General features: G+C 47.1%; 1 protein-coding gene across 1 annotated transcript; it reads right to left on the bottom strand.

Annotated features, from left to right (window-relative positions):
- Positions 1–649: 649 nt before the first annotated feature.
- EIF2B5 (eukaryotic translation initiation factor 2B subunit epsilon) lies at positions 650–20,387 on the bottom strand. Its single transcript, XM_065073676.1, has 16 exons — positions 20,187–20,387; positions 18,509–18,633; positions 17,642–17,827; positions 17,367–17,544; positions 16,208–16,288; positions 15,389–15,466; positions 14,996–15,308; positions 14,247–14,392; positions 13,835–13,973; positions 13,119–13,220; positions 12,398–12,505; positions 11,397–11,487; positions 10,506–10,629; positions 5,085–5,210; positions 3,490–3,600; positions 650–2,422 (listed from the first exon to the last, which is right to left on the bottom strand). The coding sequence occupies exons 1-16, from the start codon at positions 20,337–20,339 to the stop codon at positions 2,357–2,359; spliced, it is 2,127 nt and encodes a 708-aa protein (XP_064929748.1). The 5' UTR covers positions 20,340–20,387; the 3' UTR covers positions 650–2,356.
- Between the last annotated feature and the right edge of the window lie 349 nt (positions 20,388–20,736).

The raw sequence follows: 20,736 nt of genomic DNA, 5'->3' as shown, positions 1-20,736 counted from the left end.
TTGGCTGCTATCAAGCAAAGGAGGAAGGAATTGGGGAAAAAACAAAAGTGGAATTGTTACTTGGCACAAAGAATCAAGAGCCTCTGACAAAAACAAGCCTTTTATGGAACGACATATTAAACCTATTTTTTAAGCCATCTTTACATTGTAAAATGAGAAACAATACTTAACTTGTCCAAGGAGATTTTTTTAAGATCACCGAGTCTTGCGTCTGGTTTGTAAACGCTTTCATTAAGAGCTCTGTAGCTGTCCTTCCGCTCTCCACCAGCTCTCACTCCCCAGCATCGGGAGGGCACGGTTCAGTACAACATTCCCACTAATTCTCATCACAGCACAGGATACCAGGTTTCATAGAATTTAAGGTTCGTCTTTGCAACATAATCCTGTACAAAACCGAACCTCACCTATTTCAGGACTCTAAGTTCAGAAGTTCTAATAAACTCTACTTGTAAACAGTGAGGTCGTGAGTTACCACTGAACATTTATACCAACTCAATGATGTGCTGATTTCCTACCTGCCTACTATGTGCTTCAAATCTCTCGAGGAAAAAATACTGATGAATTATTTAGCTTTCCTGTTAAGCCCTGCTCAGGTATGTATCACAACTAGAGACATACAATTCAACGTAAAACAAAGCAAACAAGCCAGTAACACCAGGATAGTTTTTATTTGTTCCCTGAATTAAATATTGGCAGACACGGAAAATCCAGATACCAACCATTTCCCCAACATTTACGAGACTGAGTTTGCAATGTCAGAAAACAAGCACATTTATGCACAATCCTGGCAACTGGTAGTGTGAGTGCACAACATCGCCCTGTCTGAAGGTCAGTTTTTAAGAGGCAGTATCCCTGGTCTCCAGCATCCAACACAGTCTCCTCACTGACAATTGTGGCACCACGGAACAGCCAAATAAATATCCTGAGTGGGCAGCTCCAGTGCATTTTCCCCCCGCAAAGGATTTATTCCATGCTCCTCCTGAAGGGGCAGAGGCAAGGTCAGCACATCCAACAAATAACCCACCTATGAACACAAGTGGATTCTCGCTGTGCCTTTTTTGCTCTGATATTTTGAGAGCAGGGGAGAGCACGGGACCGTGACACTTCCAGGAAAGCTGTTCTTAAAGGTCCTACTGCTGCCACACACTGTCCATGCTGGCAGCAAAGTGCCAGAGGCACACTCGTTCCCTGCTGCACGCTGAGCTGCTCTGTGGCTGCTCCACTTTACAGTGGGTTTGCGGCACTTTCCCTGCTGTCTGAGGGAAGTTTTCAAATAAATAAAAAGACATGAAGTAATCAAGCTTGTGTAACTGAAATAATGTGGAAACACAAAGCATGTGCTGTTGAAGGAAATACCATTTGCTCCTTTTCACACTGTAGAACTTAGGAACTTGCAGCCTTCTTAAAGCAGCTGGTGTGGTCAGTGCTCCCAGAGGAAAAGTGTAGCTGGTGCAGCAGGAGGAGCCAAGCACCTCTGCTCCCTTTTTATAACAACAAAAAATAAAGAAACAGACACTTTTCTAAAACATGTCTGCTAAACTGGGGACACAAAGATAGATCACATCTAAGATGTAGTGACCCACACAGCATTTCACTGGCCAGTGCACATCCACTGTGAGCCAAGCCCCGCAGGAAGAACTGAGCACCTGTGATCCCCCGTTCTGCAGAAGGGCAAACACATGGTTTCACCAGCTCCACTGTGCAGCCTTGTGTTAGATCCTAGCACGGCAGATGGCAAGAGGTTTTCCCTTTTGGAAAGATCACAGAAGCGCCTTCTAGGCTGCAAAATGCCTTGGGCATCCTCAGACAACTGCATCTTCTCCAGACACAGGAGCTCCTCAATCCCAGTCCTGCACTCCAGCTCCTCACCCACATGTTCCTACTCACCAACCTTGCCAGTGTCTCTTCAGCAGGAGCTCTCTCAGCTCCAGAAGCAACAATGACTCCAAGTAACATAGCTGTATGACCACTCTTCCACAACCCCAATAGTTAGATTTATAACGGTGTTGCATGCATTTGCATCTATATGCTCCCTTTGTATTAGTAACAAGGACCTCCCCAAAAATAGCTTATATCATATCCAGGCTCCAGAGGGATTCTAGGTATCACCACCTCCTGCCTTTCCCTTATGGTTTTTACACTGGGCTGCAACCATCCAACGCACAGTGCCACTGGGCAAGTGAGGGAGGGAGGGAAGTGGTAAAGTTGGGAACACACAACTTAATTAATGATGGGATTGTCAGTCACTTCGATGTCAAGCCCCACGTCTACACACCATGCACTGGCGTTGATCTTGCCCTGCCCACTCGGCCCAGAAAGGCCGCGCGAGTGCCTCTTCCCATGCCCAGCCACTGTGTCAGTCTTGGTCGCCATCAGACGACTCCTCCTCCGCCTCCTCCAGCCACTGGATAAACTTCTGGAGCTGCAGAGAGAAGGAAACATAATTCGGTAACAACTGACACCAAACAGGTGCAGGGAATGATCAACAACCACCCCGTGCCAGTGAGCGCCTCTATCATGAATGAGAAAAAGTGTTTCTAGGAGGCAGGGAAACAGAGGCAGGTTGAAGGAAAGAGAGACAAAAGTTTACATGAAAAACAATAGGGATGCCATGGACAAACCCAGACTCATTAGAATCCTGAGGGAGATTCCTCTAGTCAGACAATTCCCACAACACTCAGCAAAAATAGAGAAGTTTGAGAGTTTTCCACAGCTTGAGGGAGAAGAAATGACAGCTGCACCTTAGCTAAGACATGTTAGGAAATTCTGCTGGGAAAAACCTACTCCCTGAGAAATTCCTATAAAGAAGGCAGCTCATTTTACCTTTTAACTGAGCTCAAATAAGCAGCTGAAAGCACTAAGAGCTGACTTTGCAAAGGCTTTAAACAAAGCTGGAGTTCTTCAGAGATGGCTTTTTCCCCTGCTCCTCTCCCAGGTCCAGGGAGGAGGACTGGAACAGGGCTGAGCCAAACTGCAGCACAAAGTTCCGCCTGACGGAGGGGGGAAGTTTATATGCTCCTTGCAACACAAGCCAAATGAAACCACTCAGCGCAGAAAACGCTTAGGAATACATGCGAAGGGACTGGTGAGCCAGGAATGAAATCTTCAAAGGAACTGCATGGGGCCAACACACAGGGCATTGGCCTAAAGCCCGTTTCAAATGGGTGTTGGCTTAGAGAAGCCGTGCTGCTACTCCAGAAAGTGCTGGCCTCGTGCTACAGAGAGCCCACTGAAAACAATCTCCATCTCCTGCTACCTCCAGTCCTCATCCAAACGGGATGATTATGGCAGAACACAGAGAAATGTCTGTTCTGGAGAACAATTTTGCGTTGCTTAAGTGTTCAATGCACTGGTGCGTTACTGGCCTACCACGTAATGGCAGCTGCTCCACGGAAGGCAGCAGCGGCACTGAATCCACTCAAAGTTTCTTTAGGAGCTGTTGTCTCTCTCTCTCACCCCACACTCTCTTTAAACACCTTTGGGACTTACCCGCTGGTTTTTACGAAGCTGCTTTCCCTTGTCAGACGTGTCCCGCAAAGAGAACCAATTGAGAATTACATCTTCTTCCAGAATTTCCAGCTGGTAAAATGTCATCAACACCTGCATCAATTAGAAAAGAGCAACAGGGCTCTCTATAAACTCTTCTGGGCTTAGCTCATGTCCGAGCACAAACTTTGCACATAATCTGTGTCTCCCAGCTCCATTTTAAATAGAAGGTGCTCAGTCTGCTTCATTTTGCTTTTATTGTTAGCAATAACCGTGCTTCTCCTACCAAGCCGTAGGTTCCCGACGGTTAGATGCTCTGACACACCATGAGTCAAAGTTCAAGCCCCATAAGCCTCAGCTCTGTGGATGCAGAGCGTGACTGAGAGCTGTGGGTGACAAAGGGCCACAGAGGATGTCAGTTCGAGATGTTACTTAAGTTCTCTCTTAAAAGCATCCCAAAGCAGATCTAGCAAGCAACAAGCCCACATACACAAAACTGCGCAGAGAAGAGCATGAAAGTCCCCAGCCCTGCCCCGGGCTCCCTCCTCCTGCCAGTTTTCTCTTCACAGCGCCTTATGGCAGGTGTCAAAGCAATTGGTCATTCATCGGCTCAAACCCCCGCCCCGCGCAGCGAGGGTGAGACGCGATCGCGCTTTCTCAGGGCGCCTTTGTGCTCAGGCGGCGCAGGCACTTTGCAGTCGGTCTCCTTGCGGCAGAGCGCTGACAAAGCTGGCTGCCAGCTCCAAACATAAAGTGTCACTTCAATTCCCAGCCTCCAGGGAAACCCAGGCCCCTAGAACAATGGACACATGCCAAACAATTGCTGTAATTCAAGGACATTTTGGCTCACCAAACTGAAGGCTTTTGGCTCCAGTCCATACTAAATACTTTGCCATTAGCCAGGAGCACTGGTAGCAGAAGTTAGGATTACTCTTTCTTGAGGAACCAAGAGTTAAGCAGGCTCTAGGAGAGTGTCCCAAGACACTGCTAAAGGAGAGACTTGAGATCCAAGTCAAATGCTCTCAGTGTGATAGGGCAGAAGGAATTCAGGGACAAAGTAATTATGAAGGAGGACAAGGAGGAATATTTTGAAAGCTCTCAGAAGCAGGAAGATAGGTAATCAGCCACACGCCACCTTCCCGTTATTCCCCGTTTCATAACTAGCTCAGCCTGAATAAGAAGTCTCACCCTTATTCCCGCTTTGCTTGTTTTGCACTATAAAGTAGGATAAGACACTTGGCAGTTAGATCCCAGGGACCATGGAGAGACAAACAAAATAAAGCTCTTCCTAAAGCAAGCCTTTGGCCTTGCCTCTTCCAGCGCCACACAACAGGGCATCTAGGTTAGAAGCTGCAAAATAATAGCGCCCTGTGAGCTGCGTGCTGGAAATTAACACTCACCCTCAGCTGTGCTCCCTCAGAGGCACAGGCAGACAGACCTTTTTGTAAAGCAATTTTTATAGACGGATTTTCTATACACCTTCTCCACTGAGACCTCAGTTTTGTACTCTAAAGCAGACAAGCTGATGATGCAAACAGGATGCATTTCACTATGAATCCAGCAAAAACAGGTCCTCAGAGCTGGGAATGGACACTCACTTTAGCTATCGACGTGCAGAGACTGTCGTGTTCCAGGAAGAATTCCTCAATGGCAAATAAGGCATTCAAGTGATCTGACGCTCGTTTTATGTAGTTCTTAAACAACGGGGTCCAGTTCTTCAACAGCTGCAGGGGAAAAACAGAAGAAGAGTTCCTGAGCTATGAGATGGACGTGTGCACTCAGCCCTGTTTCCCAGCTGCGTTGCACTAAGACTGTGAACCAGGGAAACATTTTAAGAGACCGTTCAGTTGACCACTTCATATATTTGTCCCATTCAGTTCATGAAACAGGTGGTATTAAGTCTCACATGTGCACACAGGACCTGGTTTTACTAAGCAGCTTTGAGAACATGTGTTAGTTTTCTTGGTTTTGACTTTCTACATTGAATACTAGATTATCACAATAAATGTGTTTCGAGTCTGGTACTCAAAGAAAATCACTTCAAACCAATAAAGAGAGGTATGTACGCGCTACTCAAACCTTCCCCACAGAGCAGCTGACATTTCAGTGCAATTTTCCTTCAAAGCAGAAGAGCAAATACAAAGCAGAAGAGCAAATAAGAAAAAAGTGAAAACGATAGTGCCAGGATAATTACCAGCTGAGTAGAAGTGGACAGTGCAAAACAGCCACCCCGAGAACAGGAACGCAGCGGAGCAGCCCCAAAGTGCAAGTCACACATCTGCTGTGTGCCCACAGGCTTGTTTGGATTCTGGAGTCTGCTGCAGGGAGCAGGAGGGAAGGATGAAGGGCAAGAAGGTGTTACACTACCAGCTGATCTCAGGTCTCTCCTCCAAGGCTTATTTTTTTATGAAGCCTTTAGTTTGGTTGCTGCCTCTTCAAACAGTATTTCTGCCCAAGTTCCCCCCAGCTCTTTCACTTGTTGTATGCATCTGGAAGGCAGGCAGCAGGGAAAGCTCTGCAGGGCAGCACAGACTGACTTGAATCTGGGACAGGAGGTGATAAAGATACTTACAGCCCTGTCCAGAACAATTTTTAAAAGTATCAGAACTAGGATAAGATGGAAAAATTCTTCATTGGCCACAGAGTGACCAGACCATTCTACAAAAATATTGTAAGAAATTAGATTGAGTTCCCCATCTTTTTTATTAGATTAATTGAACAGCAGGCACTCCTGTAACTCCACCCCTGGCATGCCCGTACAGATACACTATTTTACTGTGCTTTCAACAGTGTGTCCTTGCAGAACACATCTGGTCTGTTTTGAAGGGAATCGGGTAACTCTCAGGGGCTCAGGCTGTGATGAAGAAGCTGAGTCACCTGCATTCAGGGTTAATCAGCATTATTCTGTCCAGGACAACACATAACAGGCAGTGGCCCTGCCAGAGAGACTGCTCCAGGACACAGCGCAGCTAGAACCCAGGCTGGCTGGGCTGCCAAAGGTACCCTGTGCTGGGAAGAGTGCTCAGCCACTCCACAGCACTGCGCTTCATCACCTCTTCAGAGCCATTTGCTATGCAACCCGGCTGGAATTTGCATGCCTCACGCAGAAACAAAGAAGGGGATTAGTACAAACAACCTGGTCTGTATAGTAGTACACGGACTGGCTCAAGGAACAACAGTAACGGCACAGAATGATCCTCATCATCGTGGTATCACCACAAGGGTTGCATGGCATATTTCCAGAAAGTATTTTAGCCTTGATCAAAAGGTTTAATTCTGAATACTCTTCCATCCTCTACAACCATCTTCTGCATTTTTATTATCCTTTGGAATTCTTCAGCTCAAATGTAGTAAAGCTATCCGCAAGTTCCTTCCAGGCTAAGAAATAATTTGTAATACCTTTCTGTTAATGCCTTCAAATCATAAGCAGGCACAATTCTAACCAGAAATTATTGAGTTTCTGAAAGCAAGTAATCTACGAAGAAAGCAGAGCTCTAAACACAGCCCCAGGACTCAATCCAATATGCCTATTGCTGGGAGAGAAGAAAAAATACGCAATCTCAGGTTGAGAGCATGCACTGTGCAGTACCTGGTGCTAAGGGCGAAACAGAGCTCGGCTCCACAGAGCCCCAGCACACACAGGCCTATGAGCCCCTGCGACCAGAGAGCCTGTTTGGGGACTTTAATTCCCCAGTTCAGATTTTCATGAGAGGTTTGCAATTATTTTAGATTGAAAAAAAACAAGAGGCTGAAAATTGTGAAGAGACACCTGACAAAGAGACCTGTGGACAATATTGTAACTTTACAGGTTTTGACTCTACCTGGTTAATTCCTCAGAACAATCTACAGTCTGGAGAAAGCAATCAGATCCTTCTGACACACCAATTCATTTTTCATCAGATCTGGCCATTGATGCTGAGCAGCTTCAACTTCAGAGAGCTTTGTGATCCACTTTTCTTTGGCCAGAAGGATGGTCTCAACACCAGGCCTAATTTTACCCCTAACCCCAGCACAGGACACCACCGTGAAGTACATGCAAAACACAAGTGACAAAGCTATAACTCCCACCTGTTACACCATAACAGCATCTGCGCTGATCACCATAAATTGCTTCAGTGAAAGCAGAGACCCATTTGGTCCCTGAATAAGCGATCCCATATTGCATCCACTTGCATGATGTTATCATAGACTATGGCTCCCAAACTGAGCTATATTGCCTCCCACAGGGTCCCTTCGGACATCCTCACCTGCATAACCTTGTTTGATGCTGCTCCAGTGACAACAGGACAGCCTTCAGTGTATTGGCAGCTTCAGCCAATATTGCTCAAATCGTGCCTACGGTTCTAGGAAAGGTCTGGTTTTCTGCACCATCTCTGCTTTACAGCTTGTACAAGAGCCAAACGAGATGCCTGACATACATCAAACTACATAACTCCATTTCTCAAGCCTCAATGTTTCATCTGAAAAATACCCACGGGCATATCCTTTACTGGATGCTTGTTTCCTAAAACTGCTGCAACACTTCAGAGCTTCGTGCTCAGGGGCCAGCACCTCAGAGCATATATTGTGGTTTCAAGTCAACCCATACATAACTATGGCATTTCCACAATTTCCCCTCCTGAGTTCTCTCGGATTGCTCTACCATCGCTCTTACACAGACAACCCATCTTCCTTCAGCATCCCTTAGTCAGGCTTGAGCTAGAAAAAGAGTGAGAAACATAAAACAGCTCAGCCAAGTTCAGTGGGCTTCTGATACTCACCAGTCTCAGAAAACAGTATCTCCATCTCATAGAGAGCAGCATTTTGCCGTGTGTAAACCATCACCAGCAGATCTCAGCTTAATACTGCTTAATACTGCTACTGACTGAGGCAGTTTCAGCTGCACAGCTACACCCTTCAGTGACATCGTTATGTACTAACCTACAGCAAGCTAGTGCATAGGGTTCTCAGGATCTAAGGAACAGTAAATTAACGGAGTGTACTTTCACTGACTAGGGAACCACAAGTTGCTGAAAAGCCACAGTTTCAGATCCTGTACAAACATGCATATTCTGGCTGAAGAACCGGTCTCTTCAGAGCACTGCCGGTAAATAAAACACAAGCTGCTGCACGGGAAGACCATCAATGTCTGTTCAACGAGCCTTCGAAGGCTGGTTCATCACCTCCATCTCAACTCCAGCATCTTGGGTTATTGTAACAGTGCCTGACATCACACGTGCAATGGCACATGAACAGGATGCTACCTTCCTGCCGGTTCCAGCACAGAGCACCAGCACAATTCTGCACACAGTAAAGACACCGAGGCACAAAACCGTCCCAGAGAAGGATCCTCTAAGACACCTCCTCCAGGTTGTTCTTTACAAAGGAGCATCTGGATAAACTGGCTGCTGCGTTGGTCGATTGGTTTGACACTTGGCTTTCTTTGATAAAACTAGGGATAATTTGTGTTTCATAAACGCATATGCTACACAATTCCCTGCCTAGAGAAATTCCACTTGTCCGCAACATGGGGCATGGTCACCCTGAATATCACATTTAGATTATTATCGCTTCTCACTAAAGGCGAGTTGATCTGCTGTCTCTGCTGCTAAACATGAGCACCAGCTTTCCTCTGCTGAAATATATATGGACAAAGCTACCCAGAGGTAAGCTCTTCATGTTCCTCCATTGTCTTTAGCTTCTAAGGGGTTTTGGGCTATTATGCAAAACTTTACGCGTTTATATGGTAACCTTTATTGCAGACCAGAACCTCTTCTGACTGGGTGCTGCAGTGAAGTTCTGCATTAAGAGCCCAGTCTGGGAGACAAGAAGAGATGCCATATACTAGCTGGAAAGAAAGAAAAAGGGAAAAAAACAGAAAAAAAGGAAATTATCCAACAACACCCTAGACAGCTATCAACTCCACACAACCTCTTGTCTAGATGTACTGCTTCCCACTTAGAGTCTAACACCTGCTCTAACATTTTCTTCAGTCCTCTTTCTTCAATTCTCTTTTTCCAGGACATCCTATGCAAGAAAAGAGTCTTCAAAATGAATTTAAACAGAGTGAACAATGAAATCTCACTAACCCATCTGATGAACAGATCAGTTCACATGGATGTTTCCCACAGAAGGCATCTCCACACATCCAGGAGATGAACCATCTGCCATGCTTACACCTACATAATGAACAATTAGTTTTCCACTCTTCTGCATCAACTGAAAGCACATACTTCCCCAGACAAAGGATGATGAGGATGTCTAGTTTTCCTCTTTAGTTCCATCTCCTAAAAAAATAAATTAGTCCTTCCCAAACAGGTGTCAGACCCACTCCTTCTGAAAAAGCACCTTCATAACCTGTAGAGTTTGCAAACTTAAATACACAAATGGGCCACAGGAAAGAGAAAAAAACACTACAAAGGCTTCAACTTGGATCAATAAAACCATTAAGATAAGCCTGACTGCTTTTAAAGCAGATCTTATCCTGTTTTGTCTCATCAGGAAATTTAAATCGCTCTCACCCAATCATACAACACCAGCCTCTTTGGAGACACAACAGAACTCTGTATCTTCACTCAAAGACAACAATATCGTGCCTTCGCATTTGGCTGGAAAACAATTAACAGCATTTACAGCCTGTAGACAAGTAAGGTCTTGGAAAGGATCCCATGGGGAGAGGAGCGCTCCCTGCTGCCCCAGGGACAGGGCTTTGGATGGACTAGAACTGGCTTCCTGGAATGCAGAGACCCTCTCCTTTCTGCTTCACTAGTGATGCGCTTGGATCATCGCACACAGCGAACGGAAACTGCAGGTGCTGAAGTAGAGCTCCTACAGTCTCAGTGAAGTTCTGCCAAGCAGGTACAATAGTTTCAGATCACTTTTACTTCTATAGAGGACAAAGATGCTTATGAACTCAAGGAGCTGTAGTCGCTTCAGGCTGAAGCGAAAAGACTTCTCAGCCTGAAAGTACCTGGGGCATCCAGACAGACTCCCACACGCAACAGGAGAAAGCGCAAAGAGCCAAACGGAGCAGCACTCACGGGAAGTAACGCTGAGAAATAGTTCTGGGAGTCCAGGTTCGCATCCAGCTGCTGCAGCGGGAACTCCAGGATCACTTTACTGAGCACCTGCATCATCTCCTTCAGGCCAATGTTATACGCATACCTGCAAGCAAAAAGGCCAAAACCCCCAACATTTCATGTTATCTCATCTCTGCAGACTGTGGTTCTTCACAGAGATACAACAGAAATTTGATTTTCATTTTCCAGATTTCTGTTTGTTGTGGGGTTTTTTTTTGTTTGTTTTCCCAAATATTCAGGCAGTAAAATCACCTTGCATTGCACCAGGCCCTGCATAAGGCCACAAGTCCTGAAAATCTGCTATCACGGTGGATCGAGCTGCTGCAGGGACAGCATCCTCACATTTACCAGAGGGCTGTAGGAATACTGTTGCACAAAAGATGGAAAACAGGTTTGTATTTGAGAAACATATGAGGTAAAAGGCACTCTGATTATGTGTTTTAGGCTTGTTGCTGTAAAAACAAAGCGGACAATCCACAGCACAGCCCCAGCTGCAGGCAGCTGGTCACACATCGCAATGCACAGAGCAGCAGCCCTTGCATGAACTCCCATGCAGTCTGCGCCAAGAATTGGTTTGCTCTCTGTAGCCCACAGTTACTTAATAGCAATTCAATCTCTTTATCACAGAACCGGGGCAGGAAAAGCCCGACCACTGAGAACGCTATAGATGCAGCTGGCGCCCTCCCTCAACTCCTGCCATCATTCAGTCATGATCTCTAATGTGCATTTCTCAGGCTCTATACTGGCAAAACTAATGTTTAAACATCAAACACCGGTATTCACGTGGTTTCTCCTCATCTTTCTAGATCCGCTGTTCAGCGTGAGGGACAGCATCCCTGTGAGAACACTCACTTGAGAGAGTTGATTTCCAGGACGAGGTTGTCACAAGAAATGTTTTCTTCTTCGCCCCTCTGTAATGTACCCAGAACCTCATTCTGGAAAACTAATGAAAGGAAGGACAGGCAGTTAGACAGGAGAGAGAAAAACACAGATTCTTCAACTCTGTTCATTACTGAAGAAACGACACCCTTAACAGCAGAAGCATCCTGACACAGATGTCTACTTGTTCTCCACAAGCTGGCACAAACCCACATCAACTGTACTTACAAATAGTGGAGTATAATTCAAATAAATGAGATGACCTACTAGACTTAATTGATATATCTGTACAAACCAGTTCAAAGCTATTTACCTCTGTGACCCTTTAGTGCAGAGTTTCTGTTATACTTTCACAATCTAGCCTTTCTTATTCAGGCAAACCTCATCTTCCCAGAACTAGAGATGTGAATTCAAACCTAAAATGTATTGGTTTAATTTTCTTTGGGGACATATTTTAACATGAAAAATGCTTTTTTTTCCAATTTCACTTGAACCCTTTTCACATCCAGGTAAGCTGGAAAACCAAAACATATCTGCCTAAAGAGGCAGCTCCTACAGGGATATTTAATTCTCCTGTATAATTACAGCAGTAAGCTATTCAGAGAGGGAAATTCCACTGGGCTTTCATGTAGTCTCTGAGTTTAGGCAATAATACTGCCATTCAAACAGACAGCTCAGGAAGGTCACTTTCATGAAGGCCCAGTAATCAGGAGTGAGAAAGATGAAGGATCTTTGTTGAGCTTCTCAGCCTTGGCTGCCTTGGGTTAACACAACAGCTATACAGGGAATATTAAAGAACTCTGTAGAAAATACATGAAGTGAGGTCAGGAAGCAAACACATTACAGACATCCACAAATTTTCCAATACACCTAGAAAAAGCAGCATGAATCTCACTGAAGAAGCAAAAAAAAAATCTCACTCTCACTGCACTATCTGCAGACTCACCATCCTCCTTAATAGCCCCATTTCTCACCTTTGATGTCATCCAGCTGAGGGGATGCTGCCCGACTGTCTGGCTCCTCAGAGCCCATGCTCAGGTCGCTGTCTGACTCACTCTCTTCCTCTGAATGCACAGCTGGGCCTGATGAAGAAGAGAAGACACAGCATTCAACACTCAAGAGCTGCAGTTGTCATATGCATGAGCAACCAGGTGTCCAGGGACTTCCCAGCCAAGTCAGCAACTATCTGTCCTTGCAAGGAAGCTTCTGTTTACAGGTCGAGATGGTTGGATTTGCTGCAGAGGGAACGCTACAGCTGGCACTAGACTAATGGGACTTCTTAAGAGTCTGCAGGCAGACAACAAATGACAGGGACAGAAGCAAATGCATTTTGTGCAGACTGCTGACTCACAATGGAGCAATGTCAACAGAGACTGTCACCATCAGGAAGAAAGCCAGCAGTACCCGGAATGGCCAAAGCATAATCCCTCTAAGGGATGGCCTGGTATCCCACAGTGCGCCACTCGCAGCTGTGTTAGCGCAAGCCAAAGATTATGACAATAAATGTCTTTTACAGAGCACAGGAAGAGGGTCTGGTTCACCATCTGCTTTCACCTCTCACCTTCCCTCCACACACACGTTATTTGGAGCCAGACTGCTTCACAAAGCCCAGGTCTTACTCTAGACACTCAGCAAGTTTACCCAATACAGGTCTGTCTGTCCATCCCCAGGTGACCACACTGAAGTTTTCCTCACCCCATAGGCTTTGTCTCTGCTCTTCTTCATCATCTTCATTCTTGTCATCTGCTTTCCAGAGATAGCCTCTGCCCTCTGAGCCTACATCCTTTTTATTGTATCCTGAAAAAGAAACAGCGATTAGGAGGTGGAGGTACTGGATCTGCTTACAGGCAAACCTGACACAAGCTGGTATAACCTCCTTAGCACTGTCCCTAAATATCCTTCATCAAAAGGGAGCTGGGATTCCTGCAGATGTGAATGGATTTCAGCTTTTACCTTCCCAATTGACTTGACAAGTGACCAACTTACTCCTCCCTACAACAGGAACATTCAGCTGACCATGTTTAGATCAGACTGGTAGAAACAGTATTTCACAAGGACAAAGTCCTTGGACACAGTCCAGGTACAAGGACGTAGATCTTGCAACATGACTTGAACTGAACATCTCTTCTAACTTCAGCTTATTGCTGATAGCTCCTACTCTAAGGAAAATGGAAAATACCTGAGTCTCCAAAGATTTTAATACCGGGGTACTGAGGTATATCTCACTGTCAAACTGGAGCTGAATATCCTTGCTTGCCCTACTGAAAACACACATGTTCCAAGCTGAATGCAGCACTACGCTCCAGCCTGGCACTGCAGAGTCTAGAACAGAGGAGGGAAAAATCCCAAAAGGTCATGGAAGGCAAAGCCCTCTGCACAGCCTGAGCACACGCAGCCATAAACTCTCATACCTTTCAGTTTCACCTTGCTCTCCTCCTTGTTCATGCCAGAATCATCACTGAACTGGTCATCATCCTCTTCCTCCTCATCTGGTGGGTGTAGAGAGATCACTGTGCCCTCAGAAAGCGTGATGCCAGGACCTACTACTACCTGCAAACATGTGCAACACATCTTAATGAAGAAATACCCTGACTGCTGCCTTGCACCTCCACCGGCAGGGACAAGAGCTGCTCTGGACGAGCTGTACATGAACAAGTAAAACTGAAGACATCAGCACTGCTAGAAGACAAAGGTGGGAGCAGAAGCATGTCCACCACCTTTGCAAAAAGGCCTGGAGCAGCCCTGTATTCTGTTATGGTCAGGCGTAAGTCTAGTAACCTGCCGAGAAAGGTGGCAAGCAGAACAGACATAAATACAGCTCACCTGAGAGGAGAGGACACAGCGGGGCTTTAGCTTTACTTTCTCCTTCACTTCAGCTTCATCGCAGATAACAGAATGGCAGATCTCCACGTTATCTGCTATGTGTACTCTGTCCCAGAGAAAAGCTCCATCCAAACGGACTTCATCACCTGTTATACATCACCAAGCACAAATACATTCAGCAAGGCAGTCTCCTGCTCTCCCATACTGCTCTGTTCACTAGAAAACATCTTACTGAATCCCAGTGCCCTTGATGTTAGAAGAAATGTAGAAATATGCCTTAGAGGCCTACAGCCACTTCTTGCCCAAAGCTAAAAGACACATTTGTTCTCTACAGAAGTTGACAGTAACAATTGATATCTTGGTTTTGCAAAAATACAGCCAAATCACAAAAATAAATCCAGCCAAGATGAGAAGTATGAGGCAGCTCACAAAAACAGGGAGAGGTGTTCCTCCTTTGCAGGATGTTGGTGGGTGGCAATACTAGATCAGTAAAGGTCATGCAATCTCTGCTGCTGAAACAAGTTATTTGTATGAAGCACCTTCCACCCTTCAGCATCATTACGGTACCGTGAAAACTTTAATCTATTTCCTCTGCTGGAAAGCCAAGCTTTCTTCCTTTCTTCCTATTAGAAGTCAATCAGAACCCACCTATCACCCTCTCTCAGAGCCAAACACACTTCGAAAACTAAACCCCAACACCTTGTGCCCTTGCCCGGAAAGGCCTACACACCCCCCATTCCTGCACTCACCTATCCTGCAGTTCTGCCCAATAACGCTGTTTTTTATGGAGCAGTTGCTGCCGATGACCGTTCCCTGCCCAATGAGGACGTTCTCCTCCAGCACGCTGCCGTGGCCCAGGCAGACATCCACCCCTCGGTAAACGTTGTGTTTAGAATGGGTGTAACTCTGATTCTTGTCATCGGTGAAGTTCATCTCTGGAGTCAAAGGATAAACCCAGCGTCGGATGATGTCAGAGCACACAGCTTCGTACATTTGCAGGTTGCATATATGGGCACCGTACTCTTCTGTCGTTACGTGCATATGGATCTGGTTCCCGAGGACCTAGGAGACAGGCAGGAGTACGTCAGAAGATTCTCTAATGCAAGGTAAGAGGATCTCCCTTGTAACAATCGCCTCCTTACCTCCTCATTCACCAACAGGCCACGCACAAAGTCATCTCGTGTCTGGTAGTCGAAATTGTCTGTGAAGAGCTCAGCCACCTGCCAGGAATAAAATACAAGGAAATAACTGTTAGCAGAAAATGTTGCCAGGGAAACCAGATAATTAATGGCTCTTCAGTGGTTCTCAGAGAGTTGAGTTATACAGTGTAGGAAAGTGATGCTCTTGCATCGAATAAAGCTTTGATTCCTTCTGCTATGAGTGTTCACCTTCCCAACTCCTCCTCCTAACAGAGACTATGAACAGATTCTGGTTTTCAGAACGCGCAAAACATTGCTTCAGCATTTCCAAGCAATCTGCCCAGCTTCACTTTGTAGTTTCACTCCCAAAGGAAGGCTGTAGATCAGCTCCTCCAGACGTGGAAGAGATGTTAGTGAGCATAGGATGGAATCATCCTGAATGTTACCCTAACAGAAGTACCAGCTTGCAAGTACTGATACTTCTCCATAGCAGATGTCACCTCTGCTCTACCGATGTTACTGTACTCAAAGTGACACCACTTGTGTTCCATTATAGTTTCATCCTGTGCCAAATCAGCCAGTCTATGGATATATCCACTGCCTAGTTCTGCCTGGGCTCGAGCAGCGGATGCCAGATGCACACTGAGCGCTCTCACAGTCCGCAGAGCAGTGCCACATCATCACTTGGGCTCTCAGCTCCACCACTGAGCACAACTGGGAGTTCTGATTTCCAGACCTGCTCCACGCAGGCCACATGCACACCAGCAGCACCAACAGAGCGATGCAGGTTGAATTTTGGACCCTCAGAAGGGCAGAGCTCACCTGCGGAGAGCAGATGCTGATATGACAGTCCAGCAAGTCATGGCGCACCTCGACATTCTCAATGGAATTCTGGAACAGACTCTGAAAGAGGAAAAAATTCAGATGATCTGAGTGCCTCACACTGTACCGAACCCCAAAAGCCTTCTATAAGCCAGAGGCAGCATTGACTGAATCATTAAACTTGCTGAAGTGCTGAAGATCAGAGAAATCTACAACCTAGACTGAAACACAAACTCAGTAGGCAGAGCCTGGTCACACAGAGAGCAACACGCCCGTCAGCAGTGACTGCCCTCGTTCTTACACAGTGCAGCTCTCCAAGAAACAGCTTGTGCTTCCAACAACCACTTCTCCTGCAGGAGGCTCCTTACCTTAGTTGCTGTGAGCTACAAATGTTCAAAGAACATTAATACATGAAAATGCAATATTCATAGCTCCCATACCCTCTGCGGATTTCTACAGCTCTGGGGTTTTTGTTGTTTGTTTTGTTTGTTCCTGTTTGGTTCCATACGGTGATTTGTGCTATCATTTGAAGGTAAAAAATAATCTACTGATTACTAATTTGGGAATGAAAATGCCATATAATCACAGTGTTAATACTGAGATGAAAAAAGGAAAAGGTCCATTTATCTCACTGGAGAAAAGTGCCTCCACAGACATTTACAGAGCATTTATTAGATTACCAGTAGAGCCTATAACCTTTTCAGGTGAACAGTACAGGCAGAGGTAATAGGAGGTACCATTCCTTGGACCTACTGTTATTCCCTGTGCCAGCTCAGCACCACTTCAAACTGGTTTGTATATGACAGTGGTACACGCGTTCCAATTTGGGAAACCCTATGACAGCACAAATCACCCACCTCCCTCATTTCACATGGAGAAAAGGAACCAAATAAATACAAAAATTGAATCATGGGAAATATGTCTGCCCCGTCTTCCAGCTCTAAAATTAATCCCAAACATCTGTCCAAGCACAGTTTCACCAATCCTCAAATAAAGGTTAAAGGGGGAAACAAGCCAGTTTACCAAGCGTTACTTCCTAGCATCTGCTCCTCCAAAAGCAGCAGCAAGCACAGTGCCCCAGCCCACCCTCAGGAAGGGTCTCCTGGGGCCGCTACTTTACTACCGCAGCCCTTTTCCACCCGTCAGGTTCCAGACGCACCATGGGAAAGCGGAAGCGTTTCAGCCCCTGGGTTCTCTGGTAGTGAAGGATGCGGTTTGTGGCACTGTCCATAGCAATAACAATGTCATCCTCTTTGCACCTGGCATGGTGACCGGGTGAGGACTCCTTGAATATCATCGTCATCACAGAAACGTTCTTTTCCATCTTACGACGCAACCTGAGAAAGAAAGGCAGAACTTTAAAACCACTCTTCATAGAATTAAAGCCCAGAGCCTCAACACACCAGGTAAATATCTGCCCCTTTCAACACCTACTTGTGCTCTTCCAGGGCTTTGGATATATTAAAATTGGACACCACATCGCCGGTGACGAGAATGAAGTCGGAACGAACAAGGGACTTGGCATCAACATCTCGTAGCACATCACCGAGGGAGCGGTACAGCTCAGAAGTCACAAAGCGCACTGTGTTGGGAGAGCTGTGACGGCACCACTTGGATTTTCTGGAAGGAGAAAAATGCATCAGGACAGCATAAAGAGCATATTCCTATAGAGAATGTACTAGGACACAGTGCCCCAGTGCACACCACATCCATAAGCAAATAAAAGGAGAATTCAACAATGAACACACTACCTATAGCTCAGGTGTACGCTCATGTGCACAGGGCTGGACTTTGACACCACAGCTTATGGAAACTTAGGAAACCCGATTCCATCATGAGCAAAGTTTTGACAAAGGAGAAGGAAGAGTTACTCGCAACCCAAACTCTTCTTCTCAGGAAGCAGCACCTGAGGCAGGGAAAAGGCTGCGTGCTTCTCTTTAGCTTGCAAACCTGCAGCATGCAGAGGCACATGAGCTGTTTGCATTTGCTGCCTGGCACACCAAGACAGAGCATAAGGCAAAAGGCAGTACCCTAATTTACATGGCTACCCACAGGAAACCCAGCTTTGAGACAAGAGAAGCTGATATAAATGCAATCCCAAAACACTCTGCCCTCTTAATACACTGTGCAACCACACTCCACAGGAGGAAAGGTCTTTGCTGAGATGTGCCAGGAGACAACCGCTGAAAGGGAATCTCTTGCAAACAGTTTTCACCAGAAGGATCAGTGAGACATTTGAGGCTTGCTGAAGGACAGAAGAATCTTTTGCATTAAAAGCTAAAAAGAAGAAAAGATTCTTACTGTAAGTGCTCTTTTATCTCAGCTGACTTCCAACAGCAGAAAACAAAGGTTTCTTCAACTCCAGTTGCTGTGAGGAACTCCAAAGTGTAGTCAATCATGGCCACATTTGCCATAGGTAACAGCGCCTAAAAATATAAGACGACACACAGATAGCTGAACAAACACTCTGCACCTCAATATCAGCAACGGTCCCTCCAACTTGAGCACATATCATCAGTGGCACCAGAAAAATAGCTGCTCTATCTCTTTTTAACAAAAAGTTTCAAAGTTGATCTAAGAAGTAAGAGCTAGTTTCTGATCTTCTGTGGGGGCAGGTTCTCACTTCAGAGAAGAAAGCATAAAAGTGAAGTTATCACACATAAAATTCTTCACAGTGACCTCAATAAGTGAGAGAGACTAAAAAACCACCAGATCCCAGAGTGCTGATTCCCTGACTCAGGCTTTAACTGCTACAAGAAAAACCTGTTGGACATGAACGATGAAGCCACAGGAATATGTGTGTCCAGAATTAAACATGGGGAAAAAAACCTAACAGAAGCCAAAGTGAGTATTCTCTCTTGACTTGAATTTCAAGTCCCACTTTTAAACAGTTACTGATTCACAACTGAGTGACCTCATACTATTTCAACTCATTTTTTGGTGACGTTTTGTGTCAAGCATGAGCTCGCGTGTATAATTATAACCACCACGAACACTCAATCAGCAAACAAGGCAAGATAATTGTTCAGACCTTATTTCTCCAGAAGTGCTCCTTCCTCTAATATATAGACTTCTCATCCAGATAATTAAAGCGCTTTCCTCATCCATTTTTCTGGCCATATTCTTTTACCCACTGCTGCTGGCAAGGACAAAGATTTCTCTTTTGTGGAGCATCTCCTTTATGAGGAAAGGCTGAGGAGCTGGGGCTCTTTAGCTTGGAGAAGAGAAGACTGAGGGGTGACCTCATTAATGTTTATAAATATGTAAAGGGTGAGTGCCATGAGGATGGAACCAGGCTCTTCTCAGTGACAACCAATGGGAGGACAAGGGGTAATGGGATCAAACTGGAACACAAGAGGTTCCACTTAAATGTGAGAAGAAACTACTTCTCAGTGAGAGTGACAGACACTGGAACAGGCTGCCCAGGGAGGTTGTGGAGTCTCCTTCTGTGCAGACATTCCAACCCGCCTGGACATGTTCCTGTGTAACCTCATCTGGGTGTTCCTGCTCCATGGGGGGATTGCACTGGATGAGCTTTCCAGGTCCCTTCCAACCCCTGACATTCTGGGATTCTGTGCCTGCCAGAAGCAATCCTGCTCACTCCCGCTCCCGCACCAGATGAAAAGCGAACAGCTTGTTGTGCCACATGGAGAGAAAAGAGCAGCAGCGCAGCAATGAGATCCTCGCTGTCCCCCAGCGGGGGATACGAACTCCTACAGCCGAGGAGAATCGCTCAGAGGCTCCCGCAGCGGGGGAGGCGCCCGAGCCCCGGGCGGACACGGGGACCCGCAGCCCCCGGGACCCGCCGGGCGCGGCTGAGGCGGCTTCGCCTCCCCCCGGCCCAGCCCGGAGCTCTCTCGGCGGGACGCGCCGCGACCCAGGGCCCCGCCGCGCTGAGCGCTGCGCCCTGCACCAGAGCCGGGCGGCCCCGGAGGAACCGGCCCGAGGCAGGCGGGGGCAGGCAGGGGGGATCGCTCACCCGCGGCCGGTCTTTGGAGATAGGGAAGAAGCGGCGGTTGAAGCTGTCGGCGACCAGCACGGCCTGCAGCGGCGGCGGCGGCTCCTCCTGCGGGCCAGAGCCCCGGGCCGGCCCCGCGCCCGCCGCCCGCCGCGCCGCGCCCCGCGCCGCCATCTCCTCACGCTGCCTCCGCTCCCCCCTTCCGCTTCCGGCTCCGCGCCGGAAGCAGCGACGGCAGCGCGGCGAGGACAGAACAGCGCGGGGCGGCGCGTTCGCGGGCTCGGCGCGGTCTCAGGGCTCGGCGGGTCCGGGCCCGAAGAAGCGGGCGGGGCTAGCGGGGTCCCACGCGTGAGCCAGCCCCGCGGAACGCAGGGTGGGCGTGGGCGGACGGGGAGGGGTTCGGGAGCTCCTGGTGGCCTCCCCAGCGCTTTGCCCAGTCCCTCGGCACCCGCCCGCAGGGCACCCGCCTTTGCCCGGTGGGAGCCGCTGGCCCCTGTGCCCCCGGGGCTTGGGGGGCGTTTGCAGCAGCACCCCCCGGGCAGGGCGGGGGGCAGAGCTGCTGCGGGCACCG

This window comes from Columba livia, chromosome 9 (assembly GCF_036013475.1).
Source record: "Columba livia isolate bColLiv1 breed racing homer chromosome 9, bColLiv1.pat.W.v2, whole genome shotgun sequence".
Lineage (NCBI taxonomy): Eukaryota > Metazoa > Chordata > Aves > Columbiformes > Columbidae > Columba > Columba livia.
Note: the sequence above shows the minus strand (reverse complement) of the source record. Positions and strands in the feature narration are given on the sequence as shown.

What these genes read in the sequence shown, in the direction of transcription:
- EIF2B5 (XM_065073676.1), bottom strand. Translation starts at nt 20,339, where the DNA reads ATGGCGGCGCGGGGCGCGGCGCGGCGGGCGGCGGGCGCGGGGCCGGCC. An exon ending in AACGCTTCCGCTTTCCCATG is followed by an intron (nt 16,289 to 17,366) that starts GTGCGTCTGGAA and finishes TTCCTCTTTCAG; the next exon opens with AGTCTGTTCCAGAATTCCAT. An exon ending in ATTTCTCAGCGTTACTTCCC is followed by an intron (nt 5,211 to 10,505) that starts GTGAGTGCTGCT and finishes TTTCCCCTGCAG; the next exon opens with CTGTTGAAGAACTGGACCCC.